The sequence below is a fragment of the Gobius niger genome (assembly GCF_951799975.1).
Source record: "Gobius niger genome assembly, chromosome: 19".
Classification (NCBI taxonomy): domain Eukaryota; kingdom Metazoa; phylum Chordata; class Actinopteri; order Gobiiformes; family Gobiidae; genus Gobius; species Gobius niger.
This window is the reverse complement of record NC_136870.1, coordinates 5698931-5726473: the sequence shown is the minus strand read 5'-3', so window position 1 is coordinate 5726473 and position 27543 is coordinate 5698931. Positions and strand designations below refer to the sequence as shown.

General features: G+C 41.7%; 1 protein-coding gene and 1 long non-coding RNA gene across 2 annotated transcripts; both read right to left on the bottom strand.

Annotated features, from left to right (window-relative positions):
* Positions 1–552: 552 nt before the first annotated feature.
* Positions 553–2312, bottom strand: LOC306978757. Its single transcript, XR_013793923.1, has 3 exons — positions 2133–2312; positions 1257–1312; positions 553–717 (listed from the first exon to the last, which is right to left on the bottom strand). It is a non-coding gene; the product is annotated as an uncharacterized lncRNA (long non-coding RNA).
* A 10434-nt stretch (positions 2313–12746) lies between these two features.
* Positions 12747–27325, bottom strand: narf (nuclear prelamin A recognition factor). Its single transcript, XM_079578065.1, has 12 exons — positions 27055–27325; positions 23075–23145; positions 22940–23002; positions 20753–20881; positions 19106–19238; positions 18835–18969; positions 17622–17740; positions 16726–16855; positions 15182–15254; positions 14973–15110; positions 14743–14900; positions 12747–13311 (listed from the first exon to the last, which is right to left on the bottom strand). Exons 2-12 carry the CDS (start codon positions 23129–23131, stop codon positions 13067–13069), a joined length of 1380 nt encoding a protein of 459 aa, XP_079434191.1. The 5' UTR covers positions 23132–23145; positions 27055–27325; the 3' UTR covers positions 12747–13066.
* Between the last annotated feature and the right edge of the window lie 218 nt (positions 27326–27543).

Below are 27543 nucleotides of genomic sequence, written 5' to 3'. Positions count from 1 at the left end.
GGTGGTAAATGTCGCCATTACGGACTTTCCAGGTCCGGAATTCAGAGGCTAAAGTTCAGTCCGAGTCTGAATCCGGGTCCTGGAACAGGTGGGGGTGGAGGAAGTAGCGGGTGAAGCCTCCGGACGTCCCAGCTGAAGTGGAGGGGCCGTCGGAGTCTTCAGAGGAGGAGAGGCGGGGGCGCTTGGCGTCGTCTTCCTCGTCTTCATCATCTTCATCCCTGCTGCGCTTGGATCCGCCGAGGGGCAGGAAGTCCGGAGCAGGGCCTGAAGACAAATCCAGGACGGGACGGGAGGGTGCAGGGAGAGAGAGCTGACCGAGGTCCTGACGGTGAAGCGCTTCCTCTTCCATCCTCTGCAGGGCGCTGAAGGCTGGAGACGGGCTCTCTGCTCGCTGCTGTGGGGCAGGGATCTGGGGAAGACCCACCGGCTCCACAGCTTGAGCAGGAGGGGCCCGGAGCTCCAGTCCAGGAACGCGCAGGTCTTCATCTTCCTCTTCCTCTTCAAGACTTCCGTAGCCAGAGTCCCCGTCGTCCCAGTCCTCCTCCTCCTCCTCCTCCTCTTCATCAGAAAGGGCGAACACCTGCAACAAAACAGGAGCCCAATGCACATGAACCTCACCTCCGTCGTCCGCGTCTGAGTCGACCGCCTCCGCTGGAGCGTCCTCTGGGTCGTCCCACGGGTCGTCCCACGGAGGGAACCACGGAGCGTCCACAGGGTCTGAAAAGTACAAACATGAGCAACTCGCACCAACCAGAGTTCATTTTGACAACATGTTTTTAGTTCTAGTCTTTTGACGGAAATGCAATTCAATATTAGACACGATTCAGTCAAATAGTTCTCTTCAATTTCACTCTACTTTTAGTCGACTAAAATTGCAGGTAAGATTTTGTCGACCGAATCTAAGACAAACTTTTATTTATTATGATCATATTTAATCCAGGTCCTCGGCTTCATGGAGCTTCTCCTCATGAACAAAGCTCAGAGCTGTTCCTTTGGCACTGACTGTAAATGACATGAGGCTCTTTCAAATTGTCATTGGAAGTTTGGATGATTTTAGTTTCTTCTTTACATTTTTATCTAATATCTGGACATTTTAGTCATAGTTTTAGTCTCATTATCAACTTTAACTTAGTTTTAGTCCAATTTTAGTCGACAAAAACATACATTGAATAAAATTATGACTAAATATTTGAGTCAACAAAATGAACACTGGCACCAACAAATGTAATTCATGTTAATAATTCAATATGACTGACCTCAGGCTGGCATCTCTGGTGTAAGTTTACAGGGCACCTGGTAATGCCATCCAAACCTAACAACGCATCAAAAGTGAACCAATATTAATCTACTTTTAAGCAAAGCAAATGCATTTCTGAGAAATAATCGACCAATTTAGAATGTTGGGCTGGAAAGGTTTACATCAAACAACGATGATTTTCGACGCCCAGAAACTAAACTATCTCAGTTTTCCATCAAATTCCTTGATGACGTTTTACTTAAGATTCCTACTGATGAATTTAAACCATTTTTATCAGGTATTAACCACGTCCAAAATAGAAATAGACCAGTGAAAGTTACCAAGTGCTCTCAAGACTGACCGTTCCGTTAGCTTGACCACTTTTGACAACAACAAGACGTCGTGAAACTAAACTACCTTATGTTTCCAACAAATTCCTCGATAACTTTTTACTTAGGACTCCTACTGATAAATGTCAGCCGTTTTTATCAGGTATTAACCACGCACAAAAAAGAAATCGTCGAGTGAAAGTTACCAAGTGCTCTCAAGGCTGATGGTTTCTAGATTGACCACTTTTTACTACAACAAGACGTCGTGAAACTAAATTACCTTATGTTTCCAACAAATTCCTCCATAACCTTTTACTTAGGACTCCTACTGATAAATGTCAGCCGTTTTTATCAGGTATTAACCATGCTTTAAAAAGTTATCGTCGAGTGAAAGTTACCAAACCTGACCAGCTTCCTTAGCTTTAGCTACTTTGACCACTTTTGACCAAAACATTAGCATCAGCAAAAGCCGCACTGCCCCCACACGGACAAAACGGGTACTAACATTGAAAATTCAAGCTATTTTTGCAATATTTGTTGATATACAGTATTATAAAGACACTTACCGCCAGGGAAGAGCTGCAGATTCGGTGCCATGATCAATCAGAGTTGAGCGTTGGTTTGTAAATCTGGAAAAAACACATACAAGCACAGAAACAAAGTGTTAGAAAGCGTTTTGAATGTGTCTATGAGCAAGAACTGACAGAAACTTGGTGAGAAATGAAGATACAGACCTCTCGTGTAATCTCTCAGTCGAGCGTCAAAGTGACTGTGAAAAATGACGTTCCAGTTGCGGTTTATATAGAGCACCTGTTGCCAATGGCAACGACGCCAACGACGCCGACGCCATGACACAGATGTGAGATTTATAATAATAATAATAATAATAATAATAATAATAATAATAATAATAATAATAATAATAATAATAATAATAATAACTAGAAATGCAATGGCTGCGCCATTGCGATTGACTGCGGAAATGCGGGAAGCGAATACAGAAATTGCATAAACTCTTCAATTTGCATAATCAAATTTGCATAAACTGGTAAAATGCATAAAATGTCATGTTGCATAAACTGTATAAACTGCATAAAGTGGTATAATGCATGAATGGGTTAATTTGCATATATTGTGTAAATTGCATAAACGCTTTAAAATGCATAAATCCTAAATGGCATAAACTCTTAAGTTGCATAAACGGTTTAAAATGCATAAAGTGGTTACTTTGCATAAATTATTAATGTTGCATAAACTTTTTAAATTCCATAAACTTGTCAAACTGTTGAAAGTGCTTGATTGGCAGAAGCTGCACAAACGGCTGAAAGTCCTGGAGTCTCCTGATTGGCTGGATTCGCACATACACACCAATGCAAACATTTCAAACTCTCGTATAAAAAAACTGGAAAACTGCAGAAGCCAATTTTTTCTCAAAACCCACAAGTTGCAGAAGCTGAACATGCACAAAGTGCAGAAAATGCAGAAAAAAGTGCAGAAAAGCATGGATTTGCGGCAGCCCCATTATAAGTCAATGAAAAAAATCTCCGACATTTTGGCCGATTGCGGAAAAACCGTAAGTTGCAGAAGTCCCAAAAGTAATAGCACCCTTCTCCTCAACATGCGGAACGTTCTGATGCATAACTTGCATAAATTGCACAAAGCATGAAGGTGCTGAAAGCTCTAGAAAATCGGGAAAAAGATGGAAGAGGAATAATAATAAAGAACATGAAAACCAATAATTGACTGCGGAAGAATTCCGCAGTCAATCAATAATAATAACTATAATGATAATAATGCAGACTTAGGGCATAGGGCATGGCGGGTGGACAAATATGGGCAAAAAGAGGCGAGGGAGGAATCAGTTCTGCTCCATTGTACTAAGAGGTGGTCCCAGGTGTTATTGGACTTTGGAGACTGATTGTGCTCACTAAAGTTGCATGATCTGTTAGCAACAAATCAGGACCTTCAGCTGCTCTGGGGCGGTTTGCAGCCGAGTGTGAAGCAGACAGGATGAGGGTCAGCACCTCGAGGCCATGGTTCTCCACCGGAAAAAGGTGCTTCCCCTCTTCAGGTCGGTGGGGAGTCCTTGCCTCAAGTGGAGGAGTTCAAGTGTCTTGGGGTCTTGTTCACGAGTGAGAGACGGATGGAGCGTGAGATCGACAGACGGATCGGTGCGGCGTCAGCAGTGATGCGGTCGCTGTATCGGACTGTCGTGGTGAAGAGGGAGCTGAGTCGGGGCAAAGCTCTCGTTTTACCGATCGGTCTACGTTCCCGCCCTCACCTATGGTCATGAGATTTGGGTAATGACTGAAAGGACAAGATCGTAGATACAAGCGGCCGAAATGAGTTTCCTTCGCAGGGTGGCTGGGCGCACCCTTCGAGAAAACCTGGCTGGCTGCCTTCAGTGCTCCTCTGATCCTCTGAAATGGTGCACCGCCTCCTCCTTTGACAATGTTTCAGAGCGTGGTGTCCTGCACTGGTCAGCTCCCCCTCCTTCTTCCTCTTCCTCCTGCGCAGCTCCCTCCGCTCCACAACAGTCTTTCACCATCTTCTCCTTGGTCCCTTCCTTGTTTCCTGTAGCAGCTCTTGTGATGCCATCATTGTGCTGCAGGTGTGGGGGCTCTCGGTGCCACTTCAGTGTTTCAGAAGAAGAAATGTGTAGGTCTCATATGCCCTTAGCTCATATACACCCAAATAATTTACCTGAAGAATAAAGTATATAAACACAAACTACATCTATTTTATGTGTCAAAGTAAAGGTTTTTTTTTCAAACTGTGGAACGAGTAACTATCGTTTTTGCTCATGTAAAAGTACACATACTTCATTCAAATATGACTCAAGTAGAAGTATAAAGTATCAATCAATCAAACTTTATTTATAAAGCGCTTTTCATACCGAAAGGTATCACAAAGTGCTTTACAGATTACAACATTTAAAACAATGCGCCTGGAATAACCTCCCATATATGTACATTTATATATTAGGATTAAATAAATAGATTAGTCAGTTAAAAGCCAAGCTAAAAAGGTGGGTCTTGAGCTGCTCTTGAAAACATGAACGTTCTCTGCAGCCCTGAGCTCCTCCTCAGGTCTGAGCTCCTCCTCAGCCCTGAGCTCCTCCTCAGGTCTGAGCTCCTCCTCAGGTCTGAGCTCCTCCTCAGGTCTGAGCTCCTCCTCAGCCCTGAGCTCCTCCTCAGCCCTGAGCTCCTCCTCAGCCCTGAGCTCCTCCTCAGGTCTGAGCTCCTCCTCAGCCCTGAGCTCCTCCTCAGCCCTGAGCTCCTCCTCAGCCCTGAGCTCCTCCTCAGCCCTGAGCTCCTCCTCAGCCCTGAGCTCCTCCTCAGCCCTGAGCTCCTCCTCAGGTGGTTCCAGAGGCGAGGGCCACAATATTGGAAAGACGCCTCACCATGAGTCTTTTTGTTGACTTTAGGAATGACTAGGAGACCCCTGAGGAGGAGCGAAGGGGCCGTGAAAGGTTCATAAGGTAAAAGCAGTTCTGAAAGATAGAAGGACCAAGACCATTAAGACATTTAAAAACCACTAAAAGAACTTTAAAATCGATCCTGCCTCCTGGTCTTCGTCAGGACACGAGCTGCCGGATTTTGTAAAAGTTGTAAACCTGAGATCCTCTTTTTGGGAAGACCAGAAAGCAGGGCATTACAGTAGTCGATACGACTGGTGATAAAAGCATGCATGAGCGTCTCCGTGTTGGCCCGAGAGAGAATGGGGCGACTCTGGCTATGTTCTTTAGATGTAAAAACCTATCTTTGTGATATTCTTAATGTGTGGAATAAACGCCAGCTCAGAGTCAAAGATCACACCAGGTTCTTCACCTGTGAGGAAGGATTCATAGACAGTGACTGTAGTTTGGGTAAAAGTCTCTCTCTCTGGGCCTCAGGGCCGATGATTAACATTTCAGTTGGCTAAAATATAGTAAAAACTAAAGTAGGCCTACCATATTTTAAAACTCCTCAGGGCAATGACTTCAAAAAGTAACTGGAGAACTACTGGAATGGAATATTTGAGCCACGTATCAGTGATGAAGCACATCTGCCTCTGCAGTGTGTGACCTGATGTGTGAAGATAAGATGTGATAAGATAGGACTTTATTGATCTTACAATGGAGAAATTCACTTGTTCTCTCAGCTCTCAAGAAACACTCAGGGGCTGCAAAATAGGCAATCAAGTAATAGTAACTAGACATATTACTTGATATATCCTGTGAGTTTTATTCCTCGATTCTTGCACACTAGGGATAATTAACAGTATTCAAACATAATGATCATTGCGGAGTGTAATCATCATGGAGGGGTCGGGCTGGACAAGTTATTCAATTCTTCCTACTCCCTTTGAGCGGTGTGATGTTTTCCAAAATACATGCACTTAAAGATTACACGTGCATGTCTGGAAGTTATAACAACAGAATATTGAATAAAAGTTCATTTATTTTAGTAATTCAAAGTGAGTTGGATTGCATGAGTGGTGCCAACCATGACAAATAAGACAGTTGGTTCAGAATGCCATGCTACTGTGTGCACAACATCTATGTTACACGTGATCTAATGTGACGTTGTTAGTTACATATTTCTTTAAGATAGACCTGGACCCCATTACCTCCTGTGTGAGGCTGAACCCACCAGAACACTGCTTTACTTTTTTGTATTTATCATTTTTAATTGAAAGATGTGTGATATTGGTTGACCTGTTCTGTTGATTAAAGCAATGATACACAGTAAACAGATGAAAAGTGTTCTGATTATCTCAAAGACACACTACAGACCATTGAAATGATTCCATCCAAAGGTGTACTATGCACAAAAGCATTTTAGAGCAGCCAGTGTGGCCACATGGGTGTAATGTAAAACACTAACCACACGAGGGCAGTATTTCTTCAGAAATAACAGCTTCCCTTATTGCCAAGAAATCTGAATTCCTACTTCTTATCCATCCATTCTTGTTTATTTCCACCATTGATCCAGGATTGATTACTTCTTCTACAACTAAACGCGACAACCAAATAGTGTTTCAAAGCTGTGATTGGAGAACCATAAACCTGCCTCCTTGACAAAAAGCTGTTTGTGTGTGAGCGGCAGATTCTTCTCCGGGACCCGCAGCCTGGAGCCCGTGTCCGTTTGGTTCCATCTCCAGGCAGAAATGGCAGCTGACTCTGTAGCACCTGAAGAAGCCCTGGTGTTTGTGAACCACTGGACTTGCAAAAACAAGGACGTTGACCCTCTGTGTCTCACAACTACAAACTAACCTGTTCTGACCAGACCACTGTAATGTAATGGTGCAACTGAAAAAACAAACTCCTCTGTCTCTCATTGAGGCAAAATCTGGGCTGTTTATAAAACTGTACTTGTAACAACTCCCCAATGCTTTCTAAATAAGCTCTGAACAAAAAAGACAATACAAATCATCATTCTTATTTACTTACGTTTATTTCTCACTGCTCAAAGTGTTGTACAGGTGGCGCTGCACAGTCAGGGGGACACATCATAAGGACACGGCTGCAGCGCCGTCTCACCTCTGCCGGAGCTCCTCTACGGGCAGGTCAGGGACATGTGACTTCCACAAGAAAGGAAGACAGTGGTGCAGATGGTAGAGCGGGTCGTCCTGTGACCGGAGGGTCGGCGGTTCCAATTGTGTCCTTGGGCAAGACACTTCCCCCTCCTTGCCTCCGGTGTCTGTGTACACTGGTGTATGAATGAGAGAGTGAATGGGTGAGTGGTTCCTTGATGTAAAGGTGCTATATAAATGTGAGCATTTACCCTTTAGAGCGGGTGGTCTCGTGATCAGAAGGTGGGATTCCTGGCTCCTGAGCGTTGTGTCCTTGGGCATGTGGTCCACCTGGCCTCCAGTACCTGTGCACATCGGTGTATGAATGAGAGCCAATGGATGAGCGGCTCCTTCTTTATATATACACATATATAAATATACATATAATGTGGAGACAATTTACCATTTATAAAGAGCAGCGGCCTCCTGAGAAATCACAGGTCACTCCGAGGTCGTGTGGTGTCGGGTCAGGACGTCCTCTGCTGGTGCGGCGATCACTCCCAGTTGTTTCCCCTGTAAACAAACAAAACAAAAACACACACAACCCTACCGCCGAAAACTAACAGTCCTATTCATCTCCAATATTAATGTATCATCAGAAATGGAAGGCATTAGGTGAAGACGTTTTGGCCCATTTTAAATTAACTTTTATTATAATAAGCTGCTTCTCTGTCACACCTTTTAATATTGGTTTTGTTTCTTTTGACAAACCAAAATCAAGTGCAAAGAGACAAATCCTTTTATTAAACATGTTAATACAGTTAATACAATACCAAACAAAAACATGAGAAACGGGGGAAGTAGGGAGTGTCCCACAAACTGCTGAGTTCATGGACAAACCCAAATCTCCTGGTTACAGTTTATTACAGTCAGCAAGTGTGAATGGACCGGCTCCAAACACACACTTACCTTACAGTACAGCAGTCAGTCATTCACCCACACACGCTCTCCACTCACACATCTACACTGGGGCAATGCGGGTCAAGTGTCTTGCCCAAGGACACAACGACAGTGTGCGCTGCCAGTATTAGAGATCGAACCACCAACCTTTGAATTAGAGGTGGAACTCTACCAGCTGAGCCACTGCTGCCCCAGGACAACGTTCAGTTTACAACACACACAGCTAAAATACAGAGAAGCAGTCGCACCAACAACCCTCTGGTTATGGGACGTCCTGTCTAACCCTGCTCTGCCCAGAGTGGAAAACAACCCTCTGGTTATGGGACGTCCTGTCTAACCCTGCTCTGCCCAGAGCGGAAAACAACCCTCTGGTTCTGGGACGTCCTGTCTAACCCTGCTCTGCCCAGAGCGGAAAACAACCCTCTGGTTATGGGACGTCCTGTCTAACCCTGCTCTGCCCAGAGCGGAAAACAACCCTCTGGTTCTGGGACGTCCTGTCTAACCCTGCTCTGCCCCGAGTGGAAAAGGGCCGACACAAAGAGAAGAAACTTTTTTCACTCACTTTGTCTTAAAGTGCAACAGTTATGACTAAGAGTAGAATAAATAGAGTCATTTTTAAACAGATACTTTTACATTTAGAAAACTAGAAACACAGATACTTTTACCACATTGTTTTATGTCTTTTGTTTTTAGAGCACACACATAATATTACTACTACTACTACTACTACTACTACTACTACTACTACTACTACTACTACTACTACTACTACAAGAAATATGTTTTTTGTCTTTTTGTTTATAGAGCACACAAAAATACTACTACTACTACTACTACTATTACTACTTCTACTACTACTACTACTACTATTACTATTAATATTACAACTACTACTACTACAAGAAATATGTTTTTTGTCTTTTTGTCTTGAAAGCACACAAAAATACTACTACTACTACTATTACTACAGAAACGTGTCTTTTGGTGTTTGAAGCACACGCAGACACGACTAAGTGAAGGTTATCTACAGGTCAAAGGTCAGCGCGTGGACGGTGGTAAATGTCGCCATTACGGACTTTCCAGGTCCGGAATTCAGAGGCTAAAGTTCAGTCCGAGTCTGAATCCGGGTCCTGGAACAGGTGGGGGTGGAGGAAGTAGCGGGTGAAGCCTCCGGACGTCCCAGCTGAAGTGGAGGGGCCGTCGGAGTCTTCAGAGGAGGAGAGGCGGGGGCGCTTGGCGTCGTCTTCCTTGTCTTCATCATCTTCATCCCTGCTGCGCTTGGATCCGCCGAGGGGCAGGAAGTCCGGAGCAGGGCCTGAAGACAAATCCAGGACGGGACGGGAGGGTGCAGGGAGAGAGAGCTGACCGAGGTCCTGACGGTGAAGCGCTTCCTCTTCCATCCTCTGCAGGGCGCTGAAGGCTGGAGACGGGCTCTCTGCTCGCTGCTGTGGGGCAGGGATCTGGGGAAGACCCACCGGCTCCACAGCTTGAGCAGGAGGGGCCCGGAGCTCCTGTCCAGGAACGCGCTGGTCTTCATCTTCCTCTTCCTCTTCCTCTTCAAGACTTCCGTAGCCAGAGTCCCCGTCGTCCCAGTCCTCCTCCTCCTCCTCCTCCTCTTCATCAGAAAGGGCGAACACCTGCAACAAAACAGGAGCCCAATGCACATGAACCTCACCTCCGTCGTCCGCGTCTGAGTCGACCGCCTCCGCTGGAGCGTCCTCTGGGTCGTCCCACGGGTCGTCCCACGGAGGGAACCACGGAGCGTCCACAGGGTCTGAAAAGGACAAACATGAGCAACTCGCACCAACCAGAGTTCATTTTGACAACATGTTTTTAGTTCTAGTCTTTTGTGCAATTCAATTTTAGACACGATTCAGTCAAATAGTTCTCTTCAATTTCACTCTAGTTTTAGTCGACTAAAATTGCAGGTAAAATTTTGTCGACCGAATCGAAGACAAACTTTTATTTATTATGATCATATTTAATCAAGTCCTCGGCTTCATGGAGCTTCTCCTCATGAACAAAGCTCAGAGCTGTTCCTTTGACACTGACTGTAAATGACATGAGGCTCTTTCAAACTGTCATTGGAAGTTTGGATGATTTTAGTTTCTTCTTTACATTTTTATCTAATATCTGGACATTTTAGTCATAGTTTTAGTCTCATTATCAACTTTTTACTTAGTTTTAGTCCAATTTTAGTCGACAAAAACATACATTGAATAAAATTATGACTAAATATTTGAGTCAACAAAATGAACACAACAACAAATGTAATTCATGTTAATAATTCAATATGACTGACCTCAGGCTGGCATCTCTGGTGTAAGTTTACAGGGCACCTGGTAATGCCATCCAAACCTAACAACGCATCAAAAGTTAACCAATATTAATCTACTTTTAAGCAAAGCAAATGCATTTCTGAGAAATAATCGACCAATTTAGAATGTTGGGCTGGAAAGGTTTACATCAAACAACGATGATTTTCGACGCCCAGAAACTAAACTATCTCAGTTTTCCGTCAAATTCCTTGATGACGTTTTACTTAAGATTCCTACTGATAAATTTAAACCATTTTTATCAGGTATTAAACACGTCCAAAATAGAAATAGACCAGTGAAAGTTACCAAGTGCTCTCAAGACTGACCGTTCCGTTAGCTTGACCACTTTTGACAACAACAAGACGTCGTGAAACTAAACTACCTTATGTTTCCAACAAATTCCTCCATAACTTTTTACTTAGGACTCCTACTGATAAATGTCAGCCATTTTTATCAGGTATTAACCACGCACAAAAAAGAAATCGTCGAGTGAAAGTTACCAAGTGCTCTCAAGGCTGATGGTTTCTAGCTTGACCACTTTTTACAACAACAAGACGTCGTGAAACTAAATTACCTTATGTTTCCAACAAATTCCTCCATAACTTTTTACTTAGGACTCCTACTGATAAATGTCAGCCGTTTTTATCAGGTATTAACCATGCTTTAAAAAGTTATCGTCGAGTGAAAGTTACCAAACCTGACCAGCTTCCTTAGCTTTAGCTACTTTGACCACTTTTGACCAAAACATTAGCATTAGCAAAAGCCGCACTGCCCCCACACGGACAAAACGGGTACTAACATTGAAAATTCAAGCTATTTTTGCAATATTTGTTGATATACAGTATTATAAAGACACTTACCGCCAGGGAAGAGCTGCAGATTCGGTGCCATGGTCAATCAGAGTTGAGCGTTGGTTTGTAAATCTGGAAAAAACACATACAAGCACAGAAACAAAGTGTTAGAAAGCGTTTTGAATGTGTCTATGAGCAAGAACTGACAGAAACTTGGTGAGAAATGAAGATACAGACCTCTCGTGTAATCTCTCAGTCGAGCGTCAAAGTGACTGTGAAAAATGACGTTCCAGTTGCGGTTTATATAGCGCGCCTGTTGCCAATGGCAACGACGCGAACGACGGCGACGCCATGACACACACGTGAGATTTATTAAAAGCAATAAAAATGATAATGATAATGATAATTCTTAGAATAAGAATAAAGCATAAAAACACAAACTACATCTATTTTATGTGTCAAAGTAAAGTGTTTTTTTCTAACTGTGGAACGAGTAACTATCATTTTTACTCATATAAAAGTAGCCTACACATACTTCATTAAAATATTACACAAGTAGAAGTATAAACTGGCAGGAAATGCGCAATCAAGTAATAGTAACTAGACGTATTACTTGATATATCCTGAGGCTTGTATTCCTCCATCCCTGCACACTAGGAATAATTAACAGCAGGGGCGCAGCACCAAATTCTGGGCCCTGGGTACAAACTATCTTGGTTAAAGTGCACTGTGCTTGGGCTGAACCATTTGGCACATTTTTAAAGGGGTGTCAGGGCCCTAAGATATTATCAATCTTTGTTGTTTGCGCAAAATTCTGTGTAGCAACCACTGTATTTCAGCCCGGGTGTTTTCAGTTCTTACAGCATCAATTATGAGGAAGCTATAGAAAGTACAATACAGAACGCTTTTTGCAGCATTTTTGAGGTCCCACAGTACCCTTTACCCCCCCCCAGTCCGACGCCCCTGGTCCCAGCCCTACTATCTCCGTAAATACTATCTGCCTAGTTCCTTTGTAATATGTCATCATTATGAAGTTGTAGTATTTTTACTAACAGCGAAGAAAATAAAGCAATGAAGAGACAACACAACACAGCTCAAAGCTCATGGACCAAACTGCATTTTACTGTTTTGTTGCATGAATCCAGTTTACAAGTTAAATTAAAAACTCCCACTGACCCCCCCCCTTTGTCCCCCCCACCCCCCCGACAAAAAAAAGGAAGACATGCTACACATTATTGGACCATATTTGATGAAACAATGCCCCTTCTTTGGGTCACAAACAGTTCTCGTGCTCCTTTTTGGGGAGGCTGACAGCACCGCCTAGTGGCTGCAGGGAAGAATAGCTTGTATACATAAAGTCTGGTGTGAGAAGTTCAGATGGAGGGCGGGGGGTCGAAATATTTAGTCAGAGGGAAAAAAATGACCAAAAAAAATCCCTAAAAAAATAAATGTATGGTTCAACTTTGTGACATATTAGTAACAAAGACATTTTCAGAGGGGATTGTGGATCTTGTTTAGTTTTTGAATTATCGCATTTTCAAATGGGGGAACTTGGAGGTAGCAGTGAGTAAAGTCTCTGAGCTGCTGCCCAAACTCAATGTCTGCAGTGGCTCAAATACTTTTACTTTATGGCTACTTTAAAGGCAATCTTTGGAAGAATTTACGAGCAAGAAAATCCACACTTGAATTGATTTTGGGGGATTTAGTTGGTGATTTGGTTGATGAACTTGCTATTTTATTCTTAAAGGCCCTGTACCCCGTTGTAGTAAGTAGTTTGTAAACAGAAATAAATCTGGTACAGGTCCTTTAAGTCCTTTCAGCTTCTATAGTCACTGCTTCTGAGACGACGGTGAAAAAAACGTGACGAACTTGGCTGCCCTCCATCCGCTCCACACTTTGTCTTCACTTCTGGCACCTCCGCGGAGCTCTGGCCCGTCACCACTGCATGTGCGGCGGCGGCGGGTGCGCGTGGTTGCCGGGGCGATACCCGGTGTGCAGCAGGGCGTTGCTCTGAGGCGAGTCCTGCCCCTGGAGCCAGTCCTGGTACAGCGTGTGGACGGCGGGGTTGAGCTCCGGCAGGCGGACGGGGAGGCTGGTGTAGGCCTCCTCCATGTGCTGCACCAAAGGCTTGTCCACGCGGCCCCCGTCGGACTCGGCCTGGCCCCGACCGCTCAGGCAGCCTGGGGCAGAGGAGGAGAACGCGTCACATGTTGCAATCAATTCTGGAGCCGCCACAGTCTGGAGCCATTTGCCAGTTTCCTTCTGTTGGCTCTCCTTTGCAGTGGAGTGTCTCGCTCAAGGAAATGACGAAAGCAAACGTCTTAGTAAAAACAACAGTTAAGCGGAAATAGTGTTTTTGCAGCTGATAAAAGGTTTGGGACCTCATGCCTTTAAAAGATAAGATAATGGATAAGAGATCTTTATTGTCTGTCCCAATAGAGGCAGAAATTCATCTTTGACATGGGTTTAAATCATGTAAAAAGAAAAAAGGAAAACAAACAGACCAATTTACACACAATGCAAATAGATTCAAATTTGCGTACATACAAAAAGGCCAAATCTGTGCAAAAATGAGGATTCAGTGTCATTTTCTGTCTGGTAGAACTCTATCATGACGTCCGGATGACAGAGGCAAAAAAAGTTTGGGTTGTTGAGCTACATAAGCAGGGGCCTCTCTCCAGCCAATCAGATCCTCCGGCTCAGTGCTGGGGATATCCCATCAAAACGTGAATTTTATTTTTGGCCTTTGCATCAGGATGTCATGACAGAGTGACACACAAATTCACCTTTTTTCACAGATTTGGTCTTTTAAAGGCATGTGGTCCTAAACTTTAGATTTTTGAGTATTTCAGTTTCATTGTTGTTTTCAAAAAGAGCTTTACTTAAAATGTTTTCTCTCTTTTCTTCTTGTTGTCTATTGAAGTTCTACTTTGAACTTTATTCAGATCCAAAGATTTTTTTGGTGCCATTTTTCAACTGGACTGTGCCAGCGCCGAGGCACCAAAAATAATGTCTATATTTGAGCAGGATATGTCCACTTTAAAGCATATTATTATTACCCAATTATTATTATTGCATGACTTGACATTTATTGATAATTTGTTCATTGCTACTGCACGTCATAATCAACCTAAGGTTCGAACAGCAAACCAAACACATATCCCACCAAACACATTATTATAGCAGGGGTCGTCAAGACAACATGTAGCAGTTTTAGCGTTGAAGCTAAAGGCCAATGTTAACTTGACGCTAACAAAAGTCAAAATAGCGCCACAATCTCAACTAATTGTTTGGAAAAGCGCTCTGCTCAATGTTCATGTGGAGTTTCTTTAGCTTTTTAATCAAATTTAATTTTGGAATATTAAAATGTTAACAAGAAGTGGCTGTTGCCCTATACTGGCCAACAGGAAGTTAGCCAAACCATTGCGTCTACTGAACCTTTTTTAGGTCCTACAATTCTGTCACTTTATAACAAATCATTTATGAAACTGAAAGATCTCTCTCTTCATTTGCTTTGTTTATCCATAAGTTAGTTTATTTATAAAGTTGCTGTTCAGAATAAAAACCCTGATAAAAACCTCGCCCCTGCGGATTAGCAAAAGCACGCTTACCTCCGGGACAGGACAGCACCTCCACCAGCTGGTAGGGCAGGCGGCCTTTCTTCATGCGGTGGACCAGGGTCTGAATGTTCCGGAAGCCGTAGACCGCGGCGAACTGCAGCAGCGTCTCCCCATCGCGCTCCAGACTCACCTCCTGGAAGTCTCGGTTTCTACAAAACATGACTGACATGAAGTAAAGCCGTATTCCCACATCTCAGGATCGGGTCCACCACCGCGCGCACCTGAGCGTCTTGTAGGTGATCTTGTGGACGTCCAGGCCGAACAGCTCTTTGGCGGCGTGTTTGAAGACGTGCTCCAGGAAGCCCTCGGAGCCGCGGCCCTCGTGCCTCAGCAGCTCGGTGTCCGCACTCTCCCCCAGGCTGAACGCAACACAGCATTCACTCTTCACTGATCGTCATGTGGACAGAGTGCAGAGCAGTGCAGTACTCACATGTGGTCCAGAGGGACGGAGTCCAGCTCCTCCACAGACACCTTCTGCTGCTCCATCAGCCCAAACACCTGACCTGCAGAGACACATGGACAGTAACTACAAGTGTACAAATCATCTTTTTTACTCTGTGAACTACTTTTACATAAACAAAACCATCAGAGAGACACTTGTTCTTCAAAGACACTCGTGTAACTCGTCGACCAAAATGGGTTTTTCAAAGACTGATTCTGATGTGGACTGCTGATCATTTAGTTTAATCTATAATCCTGTGTATGTACAGTCTAAAGTGTGAAATGTGTCAGTGTTGGACTGTGAGAGCAGAGGCTCATTTGAAAGACAAAAATCAGCAGAATCCAAAACAAAAAATGTCAAAAGTCAAAAGGTCACATTTATATACGCGCTTTACATGAAGGAACCACTGACCCTTCCACACTCTCATTCACTGTGTGTACGCAGACACTGGAGGCAAGGAGGGGAAAGCGTCTTGCCCATTGACAAGACAGTGTGCGGGATTTGAACCGCTGACCCTCCGGTCATAAGATGACCCGCTCTACTCCCTGTGCCACTCTCGCTCTGACAAGTCTCTCTCTTATGGTTCCAAACAAGTAAAGTCTGCAACATAACATACATGAACTAGGTGTGCAAACAAGTTTGATTTTCAAAGCGATGTTTCTCAGTGTGTAAATACTCACTTTATGTCCATGTTTGTTTGTTTGTTAAACATTTGTTGTCTTAAATGTACTAGGACTATGGCTGGAAAGGAGCCCATGGCTAAATCTGGCACATTTACACAAGTATGTACTGAGTGTTCATTAATGTGCACTGTCCTCTCTAAATAAACTAATAAAGTGAAGTAAAGTCAGCTCCTCTGAGGCCTAGGAATGTGTGGGGTGCATTTGAAAGTCCTGACGAAGCTCTTTCCAAAGCAAAACACCGAGAAGTCTCTACGACTTTCGGTTCCGGAGATATCAGCCTTTTATTTGCATGATATCAGTCCATAGCAGATATTGTAAAATACCCATATGTATCGGTCTGATATATCGGTTGGCCTCTAGTTTTAGTATATATATTTTTAAAGATTATGTGGCGAACGTCCTGGTAGAACTTGATGTGCGATAGATACATAGTACTTCACTAGAGGAGATGTTTGTTCATAATAGTAAGAGAGTTTGTCTTGAAGCTAAAATCACTTCAATAAAATCTAGCCACGACTATTTTTATGCAGATTAGTTCAGATTTGCTGAAATATTTGTGAATTTGTCTTGAAGAAAGAAAATTCTCAAACTCCTTCATAAACACAGATGTCCTCTCCTCTGAAGTGTTTACATTAGACATCAAGTTCTAAACAAACAGCGACACAAAACTTACTGTCCACCATGTAATTAAAAATATTAACAGTATGTGTCAAACAAATCTATTATCCACAGGAAATGAATATGAATGAATGACACATTTTTATGTTCTTTTGTATTCATGTTAGCATGAGCATGAGCATGAGAAGTGCTAGCATTAGCATTAGCCGCAGAGATCTGGTGGATGTGGACCTGAGGTGAGGACACAGTCCACGTCGCGGCTCTCCAGGACGCTGTTGTAGAACTCCTCCCTGACCGCCTCCAGCTTCTTATCGAAACACGGAGCCACCACGAAATGGTAGAGCTGTCCCGGGCTCAGCTTCTGCGGGGAAACGACAGGCCGAGGCGGGGTTACAACTGCTGCAGAAGAAAGACATGGATGCAGCCACCGAATATTTTGTTTAATCTGATTCATGCTAAGGACTTTCTAAACGTTATCATCTACCACGGTCATTCTTATTTTCAAATTGCAGTTCACTGATTTACCACGAGGGGCAGTACACACACAGTTTTAGATGGTTTTAGATCGGGTACAAATCTCATTAGTTTACAGTAAAATGGAAGGAAATAAGTGATTTTTTGTTGTTGTGATCGCTTCACACATAATCAACAGTCAAACAAACATTGCACATTTTCTCCACTTTGACTTTACTCAAATCTAAAGGCTTCATGAAAAAACTCAAAATAGCGACAAAAACAAGACGCAATTGAAGATTAAAATGCAGTAAAAAAAACGTCAAAAGAGCGGCAAAGACGCAACCAAAAAGTGATGAAAAAGTGATTAGTTTCATTACAAAACTAATCTAAGATGCTAATTGCGGGTCTTAGCTTTCAAATGAGGCGTTACACTGGCCTGTAGGCTGTAAACTCCAGTCGAGAAACTTTCAGATTTGGGTAAAGTTGAACTGGAGAAAATGCGCTTGGTTAAAAATAATCATATTTCATCAAAAGAACTATTATACTATACTATTATATGGAAAAGTTAAGACCAAATCAGACAGAATTCCTTTAGCATCTTCTTGAACCGGAATGAACGTTCTATGATTTCTGGTGAATGCGACCGCTGGAGAGTCGACCAGAGGGCGGACCTGCTGTTTGGAGAAGTAGTCTTTGATGAGGCAGCCCATGACCTGCTGAGGGGAGCGGGCCGTGCAGATGTGAGGGGTGACCAGGCTGCCCAGGACGCGCTCCGCGTACCGGATCCACCCTGGACACACAAAACATCAACTCAAATCAGCGAGTTTCCCTCCAGGCCCTGAGAAAGAGTCACACTCTCCATTATCATTGCCTTTTAGCCTTTGAGCATGTAATAATATTCTCTGTGGCTGTGGTTCATTTGAGTAATCATTTAGAGCAGAGTATTCCATTCCATCAGTCATTCACCTAAAATAATCATTAGCTGGACTCCAAAACATGCGATTAGAAAAGACAGACAAAGGGGTTTTCAAAATAACACCGGAAACATTTAGAATAGGGATGCACCGATACAACTTTTTCTAAAACCGATACGAGTACGAATACTTGGATTTAAGTACTCGCCGATACCGAATACCGATACGAGTACAAGGCATTTTCTTCAACATTCTTACTTTTTTCACAGCAGATTGGTTTGTAATTAGTAAATTTACTCATAAGTAAAGTAGGCGACACATTTAAGAGCAGTTATATTAGAATTGTGCTTATTTATTTATTTTTTATTTTCATTCAATATAATTTTTAATTTTTAATGCACTGTCCATCATAGACAGAAAAGCCCATGTCCAAAAGCTCCCAATGCCTGTGCTTTATTTATTCATGTCTTTTTATTGAACAATAGTATTGAGATGTTACTTAAATGGTGTCTTTTCGTCTTTACTTTGCTCCGTGTGGATTTTCTCGCGTGTTTGTAGTAACTTAGCGAGAAGCTACAGCGTTTTCATTGTTCTGCTGCAGCTCATTTTCGCTCAATATAAACATGCTGTATGTCTTTATTTTGGATTTTCTGAGGACTTTTTAGTCGCTGGGTTAGTTTTTTCAGATGAATAAACCCCTGGGCATAAAACGGCGTCAGAATGGCCAAAACTGCTAGCCGCGAGTTAGCAACATTAGCCTGTATCTCAGGAATTAGAAAAGACAGATAGAGGAGTTTTCAAAATAACACCGGAAACATTTAGAATTTGCTATCTTGGGGGAGTGGTGCAGAAATGTCCCCTATCTCACTGCACCAGCTCTGCTTCTAAATAACAAGCCCGGCCTGGACAAGTGCAGGCAAATACAACATGTTAGAGGAAAGAGGATGTTAGACTGGAGGGAAAAGATGACCTGGGCAGGAGGAGGTGAACATGGGCAGAGCGTGACTGTCGTGGCTCCTCCGTCTGTACCTCTGGACAAACTCACTCTGGCTCTCCAAAACACTGAAGCCCGCCGCGAGCGTGGTGTCGAACACGTACTGGACTCCTGCAAGCACAACAACACATGAAGGAGAAAATATAACAAAAGAAATTTAATGTAAATACGTACACAGCCATTGGTCTCCTTTTCCTCGTCAACATCTTTTGAAATAAATGTGAAAAATGAAAATCCTTCAGCTCACCTAGACTCTTTAGAAAGCCGCAGAGTTTCCGAGCCGCCTCGCTGATGTCCAGTCCGAACTTGACCGCGAAGAAAGGCAGCGACTGCGGACAGACCGACGCCACCAGGACCTTGTGCTTGGACGCGTCGCATTTCTATGATGGGAGATCGGCAGGTTACACTTGTGCTGTACATTTACTCCAGGGAAAAGATGTTACTTGTTACAATGCTTTTTTTTTTCAAGTTGAGAAATTCTCTCAGAGTAACGCAACCTTTGTCCAGAAGAAGGGATGTCCTGATCCGATATTCAGTAGCCTATCTGGACAATTTGAGAGTATCGGATCCGATTTAAAGCAGAACTGAGTGACTTGTTTACCTTAATAAATAAATCTCGTAGTCCCTCTGGGTGTAATACAAGTGTTAATGAGATGATTGGGGGTCTTTCATCTCCCCCTGGTGTCTCTGGCCAGGTAAACCACAATTGCAGCTTGCCCTGCACCGGGTTGGAGTCACCAATACACACTAATGGAATCACGAAGAAGAAGCTAACAGGCTAACAGGCAAAGCTAACTCCGGGCCAGCGCCACTTTAGCAGTATTTATACAGCCAAGTGAAAAAAAATCTCCATTGTGTAATTGGGTTGTGGCACAATGTACGATATCCTTCTCTCCTTTTGTCTTTTCTGTCAGCGTAGTATTTACTAGTTAAAAAAAAAACACAACTACACGACCACAGCTATGTCACCTGCAGTCATCAAAAAACTCCAAATTTAAGGTTTAAAATTTTACTTTCAAAAATTTTACTTAAGTAGGAAATGTTTAAAGCAGTACTAAGTAACTCTTCCCCCTAGAGGCCATAAGCGCAACTGCAGGTGTAGTAGCAAGTTACGATTTTTTCACTTATTAATTGTCTTGGAGAGTAAATACTACGCTGACAGGAAAGGCGAAGGGAGAGAGGGATACTGTGCATCCAATTATACAATGGAAATTCTTTTTTCACTCAAACCTGGCTGTAAATACTGTTTAAAGTGACGTTAGCCCGCAGTTAGCTTTGCCCGTTAGCATGTTAGCTTCTTCTTCGTGATTCCATTAGTGTGTATTGCTTTCTCCGCACCGGGGGCAGTCAAGTTGCAAACATGGTTTTCTGGCCAGAGACACCAGGGGAGATGAAAGACCCTCCAATGATCCCATAAACACTTGTATTACCCCCACAGGGACTACGGGAAGGATTTATTAAGGTAAACACGTTACTTAGTACTGCTTTAACTAAAACACATTTTTAGAAAGTGTCCATTGTTTGTTTTGGGCTGAAAATGCAAAAAATGTGTTGATCTCAGTCCGATGAAGACTTTAGTGATGTTGCCACATGGCTTCTTGTGATGCGGATATTGCATCACCTAACATCGCAATACAATATTTTTTGCGATATATTGTGCAGCTTTAAAACGCACTCAGCGTAAAATGTGGACAGGAAGTCGTCTTTGCCCTATACTGGCAACAGAAGTTCTGTCCTGCAAGAATGTGTGTCTGAACAGAGAAATGGACTGAATAGGTTTGAATCAAGGCTATTCTGCGAGTGTGATGAGCTCAACAGTGAGAGATACTTCCAGTGGATCAGGTCGCCCTGCAGATATGAACTCCCTGATTACCCAGCATGCTATTGCAAATACCTTGTTTAGAGCCAACGCCCTGTGCAGGTCCTCCAGGCTCTGCTGGGAGATGCTGACCGTCTCCTCCTCCGTCAGACAGCCCTCACAGGACAGGCACGCGCTGAGCAGCAGCTGAGGGGGCTCTGCCGCCTGAGGGAGGCAAGGGTCAAAGGTCAGGGTCAGGGTCACATCAGGGTTGAAATACTGACTTAGTAAATTGTCTCGTGTTTGCAATTTTGTTGAGATTTGAGACTTGTGTATTCAAATCCAGGTTTAATTCACAGTGGAAAAATGTAAGAACTTTTATCTTTTTGAGAGAAATAAGATCATTCAGTAAGAAATTATTATTATTATTATTATTAAAGTCATTTCCTAATAGTGACGATGAAAAAGCTGCAGATTGCACTACTTTTCTATTAAATGCAATTACTGATTTCAATCCGAAGAATTTCACAAGAATTTCAAAACTGTAATTTTGACAATACCTTTTTTTTAGTGAGTCTTAACGCTTTGACTAAAATGCACAGACTAAAAATACTTTTAGTGCAGTTGCTTTGTCGAGGAAATGCCATGTGACTTTATCTACAAACAAATCAAGTCATCAAATATCACATTTTGCAAATTTCAGTTCAGATCCTGACAAAACATGCTTAGGCAGCCCTGCCTTGGATCCTCGGGCCTGAACCTCCACACCGCCCCGAAGACCTGCTTTGAAATAGAGCTGGACGGTTTCCCCCAAAATCTTGATCTCAATTTACAATTCCATTCAGTTTATCCCTTCATTTAAAGACAAATGACTAAATTTTGTCCCTCAGCACCCCCTAACTAAATTATCTTCCCACGGCTCTGATAACTGCTGACTGTAAGTTTATTTTATAAATATATGTATTTATTGTTTTCAGTTAAAGTGCGTCAACAAACCCTGAAAATATATTTAAACATCCAAATTATGAATACAAAAAATATATATCGATTTGACTTACCAACTCGATTTTTAAATCAAATACATCTTTTGGCCAGCCCCAGGTTAGTGTTTTAGAGCTTTGAGTGCCTCTGTTTTACTTCATGAAGCAGTTTGTGATCATACCTCTGAAAGCTGCTATATACATAAAGTTTCCTCTTATTCTGACGGTGAAAGAGACAGAATTGGCTTCTTGTTTTACCAAGTTGGTTTTGTAATGAAGCTTTTGTTAACCCCTTAACTCCCACCTGAACCGAGCACATTTTCTCCAGTTTGGCTTTACCCCAATCCAACATGGAAATGTGACAAAAAAGTGAGAAAACATTGACAAAAAAGTGACGAAAAATTGATGAAAAGGTGGCAAAAATGTCACAAGAAATTGACAAAAAATGTACGAAATAATGACAAAAATGTGACAAAAAAATGACAAAAATGTGACAAAAATGTGATAAAAATTAGACAAAAAAATGACAAAAATGTGATAAAAAAAATGACAAAAATGTGACCAAAAAATGACTAAGAAATGTGACAAAATGTGACAAAAAAAATGACAAAAAATTTGATAAAAAAATGACAAAAATGTGATCAAAAAATGACAAAAATGTGATCAAAAAATGACAAAATGTGACAAAAAAATGACAAAGAAATGTGACTAAATGAGACAAAAAAATGACAAAGAAATGTGACAAAATGTGGGGAAAAATGGACGAAAAAATGACAAAAATGTTACAAAAAAATGACAAAAATGTGATAAAAATGTGACAAAAAAATTACAAAAATATGACCAAAAAATGACAAAAAATGTGACAAAATGTGACAAAAAATGGACCAAAAAATGACCAAAATGTGACAAAAAATGACAAAAAAGTTACAAAAATGAGTTTGAATACCCAACAAAAAAATGATGGAAAAAAATATCTGATGACGTGAGGAAGAAGATCCTCTTGGTTCAGGCGGGAGTTAAGAGGTTAAGTATGAGGGGGATCGTCCGAGGCTCTGGTGGGCAACGCAAAATGTCTCAAATAGATAAAAGTAGTTCCATGGTGGGTCAAAACACTGTTCACAAACAGAGCTTCTGTAAAAAGATCTGTGCTCCAAAAGATCTGGCACTTAAATAAACAGCTCTTGGAAAAATCAGCTGTTTGCACCACCATTCACCAAAAACATCTGGTGCAAATCGCGGAAAGAAACAACAACAACGGTCCTCCCCATCCACAAGTCAGTTCAAAGGTTCAAAAGCAGCTCACCTCTTCATTTGCTTCACTGCTGTGGTGCGAGTTCGTCCCATCCTCCGCCTGCCTCTTGTTGCACTGGAAAAACCAAGCATTTCATCAAGATACATCCACAGACTTCTCGCCAATGTTATGACGATACTTGCTTACCTGTTTGGTGCAGTTCTCACACTTCTCCTTCCGCTTGGCCAGATTCACCTCCGCCATCGTTGGTCCCCCGCCTGTCAATGAAACGCCAAAACCATTCGTATATGTCGTATATGTCCGATCATGTTGAGCGCGGCTTGTTCCTTAAAAGCCGTAGTAACAAAGTGACCTGAAGTAAAGTGTGGTATTGTTCATGTGACGCCTCGCTCCTCCCTGTGTGTGTGCTATCTCTCCTTATCACCGCCATACGAGCGCCTTGTAACAGCGGGAGGCAGACAGTGGGCCGAGCTAGTATCCGGTGGTTAGGCGTTTAATGGCTTTGGCTAATTACAACAACAGAGCAATGATAAACAGCAATCTTACGGAAGGGCTTTTGGGGACACAACCAGCAAGGAGAGAAAGTTAAAGGCGTTAAAGGCGTTAAAGCAGATTTTGCTGGAGAAGGTTTACAAACAGTGAAAGAGGGAGCGAGTTAAGTTCCTCGTGTTTGCTGTGGACCAAACCGGACTCTAGGGCTGCTCGATTATTGAAAAAAATAATAATCACGATTATTTGTTCCCTATAAAAAAAGGTCTTTATTCTATTTATATGTTTATTAATAAAAAAAAACTATGCTGAATATTTCCTGTTTTCTGAACAGTCATAAAAGTACAAATGATTTCAAGTGTGCCTCGATTAAGGAGAGGTCTCTGTTTCACACCTGCCCCCTGCTGGCCAGCCCTCACACCTGCGCAAGCAAACTGAGCAGCACTGTTTGTTTTTTATGTCAGGCAAAAGCGTGAGCCATGGCACGTGAAATGCGAAGGGGAAATAATCCCAGCGCCATGAAATATGCAAGTCTGCTTTGCAAAAAAATAAAAAATAAAAAATAAATTAAAAAGTGAAAAAAAAATAATGATTATGCTAATTTTGTAATCGTTTAGTGGAATAATCGAAATTGTAATCACATTTCGGTTAATTGCACAGCCCTACCTGACTCACTTTGCTTGAATGCATTTGTAACAGGGCAGTTCAACTTCACACCAATGCTAACAGCTAGCCTGCCAATTCACCACCGATAAAATCATTATAGTTAGATGAACAGTGCTCAAAACGTTGTTGAATAAGTAAGTGAACCCCCTTAATCTCACTGAACTGCAGCAGTTTTGTAAAGAGGAAAGGTCCAAGATTCATCAGTTATTGCCGTAAAAGAAGGATCAGCCAACTGTTTAACCTCTTAACTCCCGCCTGAACCGAGAGCATTTTCTCCGGTTCAGCTTTACCCAAATCCTGTAGGCCAGTGTAACACCTCATTTGAAAGCTAAGATCTACAAAGCTCATCTAAATGGATCTTTTTCCTCCAGTCATCAAATCAGATTGTCCTTTTTTTTAATCAATTTTTTGTAAATTTTGTCAAATTCTTTGTAATTTTTTTGTCGTTTCTTTGTAAGTTTTTTGTCATTTTTTTGTAAATTTTTGTCATTTTTTCGTCACTTTTTTGTCAAAGTTTTCTCACTTTTTTTTGTCACATCTTCATCATTGTTTTCTTCTCAGTTCTGTCGCTATTTTCACACCTTTTTTCCAGAAGCTTTTGGAGAAAATGTGCTCGGTTCGTGAATGTCTCAGGTTTTTCTGCAAAATATCTGGATAAACTTGTGAATTAAAGTTTCTATTGATATTTCATTTTTCCTCCACAAATGATGTTGTGTGTTCCTCCCAAACTATTCAACTTTGGGTCCATCAGTCCACAGTATATTTTTCTAGTAGTGCTGTGGAACATCCAGGAGAAGTTGAATAGTTGGGGAGGAACACACAACGTCATGTGTGGAGGACAAATGGAACATCACATCAAAACCCCTCTCCTCACTGTGAAGTCTGGAGCAGGAGCATCATGGTGTGGGGCTGTTTTGTTACCTCAGGGCCTGGACGTTTATTTTGCAGAAAATCCTGAGACATTCACGACATGCATGGAATAAGTGAGTAGTGTACCCTGTGTATTAAATATGTGGCTGACCCTTCTTTTGTAGCAATAACTGATGAATCTTGGACCTTTCCTCTTTACAAAACTGCTGCAGTTCAGTGAGATTAAGGGGGTTCACTTACTTATTCCCCCCTCTCCTGTGAATGTGTTATGGCCATTAAAAATGTGATAACAGGTAAATGTTTGGGTGGTATTAGTTTAAACAGACACTGTTTAATTATTCTTATGATTTTGAAAAAGATCAGACCACATTTTACGACCAATTTAGGCAGAAATGTGAGAAATTCCACACGGTGCACTTACTTCTTCCTCCCACTGTATGCCTGATTTTTTGATCGCAAACAATTAAAGAGGAAGCTACGAAATTCAAATGTTAGTTGTGTCCAAACTCATTCCTAACTTTCCTAACATATTTGCAACATCCAAATTCTTCACAAGGACAAGTATAGGCACGTTTCACACCTGGCAGGGTCACTTCTCAGGGTCACTTTTCAGGGTCACTTTCACAGCGATGCTAGAAAACTGGCCTTCAAGTTCATCAAATGTTTACAGATGCTTTATAATTAATTGCAGTTGCACAGAGCTTTTCCTCATCAATGTATGAGTTTACAATATACTAAAGCAGGACAAAAAAATGTGGTTCCATTACTAGAAAGAAACATTTAAAACTTCAGAGACTGAGCAATAAGACGGCACGATATCGGAAAAACTTGTAATATAAAATACAGGTCTGCAATATTGTGATAACGATATTTGATTAAACTGCTTTAATACAGTATGTTCCATTAAATTTAAACACAAATCCTTAATCGGAGCTTAATCCCTCCTTTGGGGAAACGCATTCCCCCATCTTTCAGTTTTCAGGGTAAAGGATTCGGGAACTATTTTGGAAGATCCGGCAAAGGTTTCAGATGATATAATGGTGTCTGATGAGAGTGTTCTGGTATCTGTTCCTGACCTGAATCCATCACATCAATCCAAAAGTGTTCCTGAAACTATTTCAAAGCTCAGCACTGTCCTTAATGATGTATCTTTCTGCAAATTTCACTAAATCAGGTCAAAAACAAGGATAAATGGAACGAAATTAGGAAATATAATACAACTAGAATTTAACTTTTGCACATTTGTAAAAAACACTTTTTTTTATAAGGCTGAGCTTGCAAAAACATAGTGTCAGTCTCAGACTTTAGGGACTTTGTGATATATTGTTGAGGCTTCTTTGAATACAGTTGTATTGATAACTATAGCCCTGCTGACCAGAAACAAAGAAATTGGCAAATATTGTATATTTTCCAAGTAAAACGGGTAAATATTAAACATTCAAATTAAAGTTTGTTAAAGAATTATATTTGTGGCTTTGTTTTGTTCACATATCGGATGCTAAGATTTTTACAGACAGGACTTTTTAATTAGTCTTATATATTAGGCTCCTATATTTCTCTGTATACTTTTCCTGCATGTACTCGTGTCTTGCCTGAAGACATAAACACCTCAGATACTACGGGGCAGGTCACTGACTCGTCAGAGTTCAACTGAGTTCAAATATATTGGGAAATACAAGCACATGATGACTGGCTAGAATCTGCCATATACCAACATTCAATTCAAAGTCTGATGCATATTAAGTACAAGAGTAGTACTTAAATAAAAATGCTAGGACTAAACCAGGACCAAGTCTAAATCAAGGCCAAACTAGTACCAACATGTTGATAAATAACACTAGATCAGCCTTGAAACCAGGACAAAACTAAACCTTGTATAAAACAGGGATAAAGTTAAATCAGAACTAAGCCAGGACTAAATAGTCTTTGGATTAAAACAGGTCTATACAAAGAATTTAACTTTATATAATCCAGGACTAATCTGAGACAAAAATTAGTAACAATTGTAATATGTAGTTGCTATCAATCATTTGCACCAAATTTAGTGTGCGATTTTACTTAATAAGCCGAAACATTATTATGCATATTTAGTCTCATAAAATCTGTATAGGCCTATGTTTATATAGTTTTAATCCACTTACCCACAGGGCTTGTATTTCACTGTTAGCAGACAATGGCATCCAACCAGCACAGTGACATTACACAACACAACACGGCGGACTAAAGTGCAGCCGAAAGGACACAACTTTGGGCTGTTTATACGGTGGAAAAAAATGTCAGTGTTGGGCTGCTGTCACCTCCGGCGCATGGCTACACATTTCTTAAACATATCTCCACGATTACTTCAAGGCAATCACATCTGGAGGGCAGAAAAAGCGATAACCAGGTCCATTGTGTTCGCCGGTGTCCTCGCGCATGCGCACAATGTGGCTAGCGTACCGCACAGGAAGTAGCGGTTTGACTTTTGTAAATAATGAAACAATAAAATCTGAATTATTTTCCGTTTGTTGTGTTGGAATTTAACACATTTACCGTAATCTGTTGAAGTATAAAGTGAAATTATTTTTATTTCGTTCCCTCATTTCTTCAAAGTGAGATAACAAAACAAACAAAAAACACTAAAAAGCCTA